Source organism: Littorina saxatilis, linkage group LG10 (assembly GCF_037325665.1).
Source record: "Littorina saxatilis isolate snail1 linkage group LG10, US_GU_Lsax_2.0, whole genome shotgun sequence".
Classification (NCBI taxonomy): Eukaryota; Metazoa; Mollusca; class Gastropoda; order Littorinimorpha; family Littorinidae; genus Littorina; species Littorina saxatilis.
In genome coordinates this window covers 1,379,188-1,388,653 of record NC_090254.1, presented here as the reverse complement: position 1 = coordinate 1,388,653, position 9,466 = coordinate 1,379,188, and the positions used below count along the sequence as shown (strand labels likewise).

At 47.0% G+C, this 9,466-nt stretch overlaps 1 protein-coding gene across 1 annotated transcript; it reads left to right on the top strand.

Annotated features, from left to right (window-relative positions):
• The first annotated feature begins 1,284 nt into the window (after positions 1-1,284).
• On the top strand, positions 1,285-5,055 carry LOC138979106 (uncharacterized). Its single transcript, XM_070351917.1, has one exon. It carries the CDS (start codon positions 1,285-1,287, stop codon positions 5,053-5,055), a length of 3,771 nt encoding a protein of 1,256 aa, XP_070208018.1.
• The last annotated feature ends 4,411 nt before the right edge of the window (positions 5,056-9,466 follow it).

The window sequence follows — 9,466 nt, the reverse complement described above, 5'->3', positions numbered from 1 at the left end:
TCTCCTGATCAACAGGTTACCGACGCAGGAGCCCACTACGTTTTCAGGAGATCCTTTGACGTACCCTCTCTGGAGGTCCTCATTCACTCTTTTGATTGAGCGGCAGGGCGTTTCTGCAGAGGAAAAGCTCCTCTACTTGGAGAAGTACTTGGACGGTCCGGCGAAGGATGCGGTCAAGGGACTCTTTCTGATCAGGGATGCCCAGGCCTATCATGTCAGCAGGCCCTTCAGACGTTGGAGGAAAGGTTCGGCAGTTCTTACGTCGTTGCCAGAGCCTTCCGAGAGAAACTAGATGCATGGCCGGTAATCAAACCCAAAGATGGACAAGCCCTCCGTGCCTTCTCGGACTTTCTTGGACAATGCCTTGTGGCGAGCCGAGTGATAGGCCAGCTACAGAATCTGGAAGACCAAGCCTATCACAAGACACTCATGAGCAAGCTTCCAGATTGGTTGGTGAGAAACTGGGTGCGGAAAGTAAACAAGACCAAGAACGAGAAGAGACGCTACCCTACCTTTGAGGAGTTGTCAGCTTTCATCAAGACAGAGGCAGACATCCTTTGCGAGCCCCTTTTCTCCTCCAGCAAATCTGCCGCCTCTTCCACCTCACAGACCGCCAGTTCAGCAGTCCCCAAGAAAACATCGTACAGTACGGATTGTTCTACTGCATCTGCAGGTCAAGAGTGTGACAAATGTCTTTGTCAGCATCACGCGAAAACTGTCCTGAATACGAACTGCGACGAAGTCTGTCCCTTTTGTACCGTTCGTTTTCCGACCAGCTCTTCTTCTCATCCTCTACTCAGATGCCAGAGGTTCGATGAGATTCCCGTTGAGGACAGGAAACACTTCATGTACGAAACGTCTTTGTGCTTCTCCTGTGCCAGAAAGACTGACCATAGAAGTGTAGACTGCACTACTAGGGCGATATGTGACAAGTGCCAAGGCCCACATCTCACTATGCTGCATGGAGCGCCTAGCTACAGGAAGAAGATTCCCAATCAGCAACGGAATGCACGGGGACCGCCAGATTCTTCAAGGTTTGTCTGTCTCAGTCAAGATGCCCGTGTTTCTGCCTCTGGATCAGCATTCGCGACGACCAACAAGTCAGACAGACCAGTCAGAGCTACCATGATTGTTCCGGTCAGAGTTTCGACGAAAGAGAATCCCACGGTAGAGCATACGACATACGCGCTGCTTGACACCATGTCTTGCATCTCCTTCGTTACTGAATCTTTGAGTGACAAGCTGAACACTCATTCTGAGCCAGCGTCATTGAGGCTGAACACTATGACTTCTCAGAACACTCATATCGAATGTCAGAGAGTGACCGGATTGTGTGTCAAGGCCCTCAACTCCAATGTTTCCCACAACCTGAAAACGCTCTACACGACGGACCATCTCACCAATGACACTGAGAACATACCAACATCAGAAACCGCTCGTAACATCAAGCATTTGAGCCATATTGCCAGCGAGATTCCCCCATTGCTCGAAGGCTGCATTCCCGGGTTGTTGATTGGCTACGATCATGCAGAGCTATTCATGCCAGAGAGAGTCATCAAGGGAGACCCATACGCCGTTCTCACACCGTTGGGTTGGACCATACTGGGACAAGTGTCGCCAAAACAGTCTGTCCATGACGTGATGCACGTGTCTCTAACAGAACAGTATTGTCCCAGCGAGTACGAAGGTGAATCAGTCACTTTCGTATATCGCACGACGCTCGCCGAACCCAGCATCTCCGACGCACTCCATGTCATGGAAAGGGATTTTGTTGAATCGGAGACGGGAAACAGGTCCCAAGAGGACGTCAAGTTCATGGAGATCCTGGCAAGATCCATCAAGGTAAATGAGAAGAGCCACTACGAAATGCCCTTACCTTTTCGCGCAGATAACCCTGAGCTTCCCCCAAATCGTGATGTTGCACTGAAGAGACTCAACTCGCTGAGTCGCCGATTTGAGAAAGACTCTATGTACGCCCAAGACTACTGCAAGTTCATGAGCGAGATCATCGAGAGCGGCCACGCTGAGAAGATTCCAAGAGACGAAGTAGAGAACGACAGATCATGGTACATTCCTCACCATGGGGTGTATCATGACAAGAAGCCAGGCAAAATCCGCGTGGTCTTCGACTGCAGTGCACAGAAACATGGTCAGAGTCTCAACGGAGCACTGCTGCAAGGTCCCGACCTTTTCAATTCTCTCGTCGGAGTTCTTTGCCGTTTCCGCAAGGAAGAGATCGCCTTCTCGTGCGACGTCGAGAAGATGTTTCATCAATTTCATGTCACCAAGGAACACCGGGACTTCCTGCGCTTCTTATGGTGGGAAGATGGAGACCGCACCAGACCTCCTGTCGACTACAGAATGCGCGTTCACATCTTCGGCGCAGTATCGTCACCAGGTTGTGCCAACTACGCATTACAGCAGGCGGGACGCGACCACTCTCACGAAGACGAAGATGCCGCACAGTTCCTTCAGAATGACTTCTATGTAGACGACGGACTGCATGCTGCCAACGACGTCTCTTCTGCAGCCAAAGTTCTCATGGGAGCTCGAGAGATCTGTAGTAAAAGGAAGCTGCACCTGCACAAGATCACGTCTAACAGCGATGAGCTTCTCAGTTTGTTCCCTCCTGAGGAATGTTCAGCTTCTAAACGTCAGAATCTTGGAAGTGCAGTCGACACTGGCACTTTGGAGCGCACTTTGGGATTACAGTGGTGCATAGAAGACGACACCTTCACCTTCGCTCCCGACCTCAAGGAGAAACCGAAGACGAGAAGAGGAGTCCTTGCTACAGTGGCAGCGCTGTTCGACCCGCTTGGCTTCCTTGCTCCGTTCATTCTGAAGGGCAAGATTATTCTCCAGGAGGCATGCCGGAAGACCTCAGAGTGGGATGAAGAACTGGACGAGGTTTTGGAAGGCCTCTGGAAGAGCTGGATGGATGAGCTGCCCGGTCTAAGACAGGTCAGCATTCCGCGAAACTTTGTTCCATCGACCCTGGGAACTTTCACGCAGGTTCAGTTACACCACTTCTCCGATGCCAACACAAGAGGCTACGGTCAATGTTCCTACCTACGTTTGAAAGATGAGAATGACAAAGTCCATTGCAGTCTTGTCATGGCCAAAGGAAGAGTGGCCCCTTTGAAGCAGGTAACTGTCCCTCGCCTGGAATTACAAGCCGCAACACTTTCTGCCAAGATGTCTTCATTTCTGGAGAAGGAGCTGAAGTACGAAAAGCTTGAGCACGTCTTTTGGACTGATAGCACTATCGTTTTGGCGTACCTCGCAAATCAACAGAAGAGGTTTCACGTGTTCGTTGCCAATAGAATCAGCCAGATCCTCAGAGTCTCTTCCGTCAGTCAGTGGAATCATGTCCCCACTGAGCAGAATCCAGCTGACCATGCCTCTCGAGGACTAAGCGTCAAAGAGCTCAACGCCTCTACTTGGTTTTCAGGTCCTCAGTTCCTGTGGCAGTCTGACATTCCGAGAGGAAACATCACAGCCACTGTTGAGAGAGATGATCTGGAAGTACGCTCCTGCAGAGTCACGTCCACTGCTGAAACATCTGACGTGGGGATGGAGGCAACCTTTGCCAAGTTCTCAAGATGGAGCTTTTTGGTTCGAGGGATTGCAAAGGTTCTCAGGTTCCTCAACACCAAACGGAACATGCCTGCTTTAGAAGTTCTGGCGTCGGAAGCTACAGCGGAAGAGAAGATTGTCCTCGCTACACAAAGAGAATTCTTTTCTGCTCCCAGCAAGTCTCGGGAAGAAACACTGAAGAAGTTGAACGTTGAGAAAGACGAGAAAGGATTCTACAGAGTCGGAGGAAGATTGAGAAATGCCAAGAACCTCATATGGTCCAAGCCAAAATTGCTGCCACAAGACTGTCATGTTTCCAAACTGTTGATCGCCGAAGCACATGAAACTCTGGGACATGCTGGCAGAACCAACGTCATTCACCACATTAGGTCACGTGGTTACTGGATCTTTGGAATACGTCGCGTTGTTGCACAAGTTTTGAAGGATTGCGTCACATGCAAGAAGATGTACGGAAAGGAGGCTTCACAGAAGATGGCCGATCTTCCTTTGGATAGGGTTGAAGAATCCGCCCCGTTCACATCCTGTGGCATGGACTGTTTCGGCCCCTTCATTGTCGCAGAGGGACGTAGGCAAGTCAAGCGCTACGGCCTTATGATCACGTGTCTCTCCATGCGAGCGATTCACCTCGAAGTCCTGGATGATCTCTCTGCTGATGCCCTCATCAATGGCCTTCGAAACGTCATAGCCATCAGAGGTCCGATCAGGACGTTGAGATGTGACAGAGGTACGAACTTTGTGGGCGCTTCACGAGAGTTGAGGGAAGCTTGGAACTCCATTGAGAAAGAAGAGTTGAAGAAGAGGCTTGAAGATCGTCAATGCGAGTGGATTTTCAACACGCCTAAGGCAAGTCACATGGGAGGAGTCTGGGAAAGACAGATTGGCACAGTCAGACGAATCCTCAACGGCCTCATGCGCAAATATCCTTCCCGCTTGAGCACTTCCACCCTCAGAACTTTTTTGCTGGAGGTCATGGCTATCGTAAACTCTCGTCCCCTGTCCGTTGAGTCCTTGGAAGACCCCACCGGCCCTCTCCCTCTTACCCCGAACCACATCCTGACAATGAAGGCTGTCGGGGTGCTGCCTATCCCTGGCATCTTCGATGGCGCTGACGTCGAGGCGAGGAAGAAATGGAGAAGAGTTCAGCGACTTGCGGACGAGTTCTGGAGACTGTGGAGGCTAGACTTTTTGGCCTCTTTGCGACGAAGAAGAAAGTGGCTTCTTCCCCAACGAAACGTTGCTGTCGGAGATGTCGTCGTGCTACGTGACGAAGCCGTATGCAGAGCAGATTGGCCTCTTGGACTCGTGACGGAGGTTCGCCCCAGCGACGATGGACTCGTGCGAACCTGCAAGCTGAAGACTGTCAAGGTCACCTCGAAGACGAGACATTCCGCTTTCTACTACTGGCGCCCCATCTCTAAGCTGACCGTGCTGGTGAAGGCAGACCCGGACACCCAATGACTTTTCCAGTGAACTTTACTGTTTCGACAGACCGTTTGTGCATGTTTTGATCTGACGTAATCCGTTCGCCTTTTTTGACAGGTGGCGCTGTTTTGATTTGGGGAGAACATTTCGTCTTAATGCAAATATTTTTTGTGACTTTGTGGTTTCTCTCCTTTTGTATATATGTTTTTGGTTCCGCATTTTGGAACGAAAGCTCTTGACAGAGGCAAGCGCTTAATGAATCGGTTTTGTTTAGTCCTTCCCGCGTGCGGATGCCTGTGCTTATGATTAAGAAGACGGAAGATGTTTTTCATTTGTATTCTTCTGTAGGTTGCGACTACAGTCTTTCATACTGAGTTGCGGGTTATGTAAAGGTGTAAGAATAATGTTGACACGATATGTTGACAGTGACGGACCGACGAAATATGATGTTACATTTGTTGAAAGAACACGTGTGATTTTTTAGATTGAGACTCATAGAGAGTGCGTTTCGAACAGCTACGTTTTGGATAATGCCAAAAGGATTCTGTAACGTTTCGGATTTTGTATTTTGAACCACGTATGAGAGTGCGTTTCGAACAGCTACGTTTTGGATAATGCCAAAGGATTCTGTAATGTTTCGGATTTTGTTTTTGAACCACGTATGTATTCAATAATTTTTGTTGATTTTTGAGTCACTTGAGAAAATGTGACTCTATGTAATCGGTCAGTGTTAGTCTGTCCGGCCGGCCGTCCGGCCGGCCGTCCGTAGACACCACCTTAACGTTGGACTTTTCTCGGAAACTATCAAAGCGATCGGGCTCATATTTTGTTTAGTCGTGACCTCCAATGACCTCTACACTTTAACGATGGTTTCGTTGACCTTTGACCTTTTTCAAGGTCACAGGTCAGCGTCAAAGGAAAAATTAGACATTTTATATCTTTGACAAAGTTCATCGGATGTGATTGAAACTTTGTAGGATTATTCTTTACATCAAAGTATTTACATCTGTAGCCTTTTACGAACGTTATCAGAAAAACAAGGGAGATAACTAGCCTTTTCTGTTCGGCAACACACAACTTAACGTTGGGCTTTTCTCGGAAACTATAAAAGTGACCGGGCTCAAATTTTATGTGAACGTGACTCCCAGTGACCTCTACACTTTGACGTCTGCTTTGGTGACCTTTGACCTTTTTCAAGGTCACAGGTATGCTTCAGGTATGCATTGTGTTGTGAATAGCAATTTCTTCCTGTCCATCTGATGCCTCATATAATATTCAGAACTGCGAAAGTGACTCGATCGAGCGTTTGCTCTTCTTGTTTATGTCGACTTTTGTAAAGACTAAGATGTCTTCGAGGGGGGAATGTGAATGCCCCTGCTAAGGAGCCTTCTGTGTATCTAGATTCTTTTTGTTTTGCTTGTGTTTTTTAGTCTTGCTTCTAGCTTGACTCGCATGCGACTTTCCGTGGTGGTGGCTTCCCCTTTTTGTTCTTTCACTTTTATTATCTTATCTTACTTTTGCCCCTATTTGTTCCCATTTTGCAGCCACCTCTGTAGGTTCGTGTGCGGGTCTAGCTTGCTCTTTATCTTCTAGTTTTCTTTATTAAGTATGAGCGTCCTGGTACGACCTTTTGTTTTTGTTTTACTGACGTTAAATATTGTAACGTTTTTCTGATATTGTTTTCATGTGCCTGTATGGCTCACGCTGGACCATGCTAGCCTCTGGAGATTTTCCCCGGAGAGCACGGGACGCATGCTTTGCAACAGTAAACCGTAGTAACGCGTAGTAACTTTTAGTTCACCTCTGTGGTGGATAGCCTGTATTCGTTGTCACTTGCTGGGAAGCCGTTCAGGGAACTACATGTGTTTTAGTATAGATAGGGTTTTGCTCTGTTCCTGGGACCAGTTTTCAAGTTAATTTGTAATGTTCTGTTTTAGTTGCTCGCCTTGAGCCTGTTTAGGTTATATTGATGCTGTCAAAGGCGAGTATCCATTTCTGACTCCTTGTTGCTCTTATTTACCGAATTCGTGTAATTTACGTTTCGAATCTTTGTTTGTTATGACTTCTTTCTGTTTCTGTGTCTTCTTTCCGTTTCTTTGTCTTCTTTCCGTTTCTTTGTCTTACGTTTTTATCTATGCAAGGGAAGAGCTGAGACTGTTCTGGTTTATTATGATTTGACTTTAAGCCAGTTTTTGTTTGCTAACCTTCTGTAAGATTTTGGTTCATGTTCGCGAGTCGTATTTGTATTTCTCCGTCCTGTAATGTTGGTCAGCTTTCCTTTCACTGCGTGTCGTTTCTTGTTTAGTTAGCCTAGTGTGTCCTACGTTTATTCTATGTTAGGGTTTTTTAACATATTTTGTCTTGGTGTTCAGGATAGCTTTGGTGATTTTTTATTGATTTGCCGCCATCTTGTTTCGGCCGCCATTTTGACGTCCATCTTTGATGTTTATGTTTTTAGGACACCTTTTATGTTTAGTTTGATGTTTAGAATTCTAAGTTTAGTTTTTTCTCTTTATCAGTTTTCACCGCTCCGCGCTTCTCGCTCCACGCTCCACGCTTCACACTCTACTGTTCTGCGCTCTCACTCAAGCTCAGGGCCGGACTAGGCGAAGAGCAGGGGGGGGGGGGGGTTGCCAGTGGTGGCCCAGGGGGATGTCCCCCCTGGCGGCAGGGGCGGATCAGTTCATTTTATGACTGGGTTTTTTCAAAAGTATATTGTGAAGATATGGGTGTGAAGGCGCGAAGCGCCGAGCCGACGGCGCGAAGCGCCTAGCTTGCTAGGGGGGTCCGGGGGCATGCCCTCCCGGAAAATTTTGAAAAAAAGGATGCAAAATGGTGCAATCTGGTGCATTCTGAGGATGATCATTACCAGTTTCAGGCAGCAGATTTTGTCACTGATTAATACCCCCAAAATTGAAACTCAATGTAAAATAAAGAAATGCATACCTCATTCAATATTTTTATTTTTTGGCTGGGGGGGGGTCCGGAAACCCTAGAACCCACCCCCCCCTCCTCGTTGTGGGGGTCAGGGGGCGAAGCCCCCTGAAGCTGACGGGTAGGTCATATTCTGAGATAAGAAAATGGTCGCTCCTTGCATAAAACGGCATAAAATAAGCAATAATAATAAAAAATTAAATAAGTAAGGTACATGTTTAGGCTAGGGGGGGGGGGGTTGCGCAACCCCCATAACCCCCCCGGTAGTCCGGCCCTGAAGCTAGTCATATCTACTCCACATTTTAGCATCTATTCACATTCTAAACTTAGATCAGTTTTTCCGCCACGCTCCTATATAGGTTACTTAGCTCTCCATAGGTTTATGTTTGGCTTTTTATATATTGATATTATGAGCTGATTCCGGATTACTATGACATTGACAAGTATGACCATATTCACAATAAAACTTTAATTAATTTTCCAATTCTAGTGTTCGTTTTGTTTTGTGAGCGCATCGGTTCTTTGTAGCACCAAAATTACATCCTCCAGAATTTACATAAGTCATCTTAAAATCTTACAGCAACTCAAGGGCAAGCACAAACAATATTTAGCTTATCCTTGTTCTCGTTCTGACGAAGCCAGCTGCCGTTGTTCCACACAAAAATATATAAACAAAACTGTATCACAGGTTTTCAAAATGTTCACAGCGAATGTCTTCACCCGTGAACGGCATCTAAATCCACACAAACACAGACGCTAACCGTGCACTGATGTCAGTTGGATGATCAAGTTGAAATCCAAGCCCCATCTGACCCCATCACATTTCAGTACAAGTGTTGAGGTACGTTTACGACATACATAAATGGTCGGTGTGCTCTGCAGAATGTATCACACACGGGGAGATAAACACCATTTTATGTCAAATCTGTTCACGAAAGAGATTTCGCGAGTGTGGGAACGGGTGTGACAGCGATGCTGGGGGGAGGGGGGGGGGGGTGGGGTGGTTGCTGTAATTGTAATTAACTATGACAGAAAACATAGAATATGAACCCTGGAAGAACTATAAAGTGAGACGACAGGGGGGGGGGGGGGGTGGGGTGGTTGCTGTAATTGTAATTAACTATGACAGAAAACATAGAATATGAACCCTGGAAGAACTATAAAGTGAGACGACAGGGGGGGGGGGGGGGGGTATGGCGCAGGTGTGGGGGGGGGGGAGAAATTATGACAGGAGAATTTGATCCCTGGATGGAATAGAAAGTGAGACGACAATGCATCGCATCATTAAGGTGGTAAGTGATTCCCGTACCTAGGTATTTTCAAATTGTTTTCATACCATGCTGTAACCTTTGTCACACTGCAGAACATCATCCTCATTCTTATCATTGACTTCGGATTTCATTTCAAGAGCTTGAAACAAATGGGATTGTGTATTAATCATGTATGGACGAGTATTTGGGTGACATATATAATTTATATCCTTACGTTGGCGATACGCTTCACTGTAATAGAA

Coding starts and splice junctions, on each gene's coding strand:
- LOC138979106 (XM_070351917.1), top strand. CDS start 1,285: ATGACTTCTCAGAACACTCATATCGAATGTCAGAGAGTGACCGGATTG.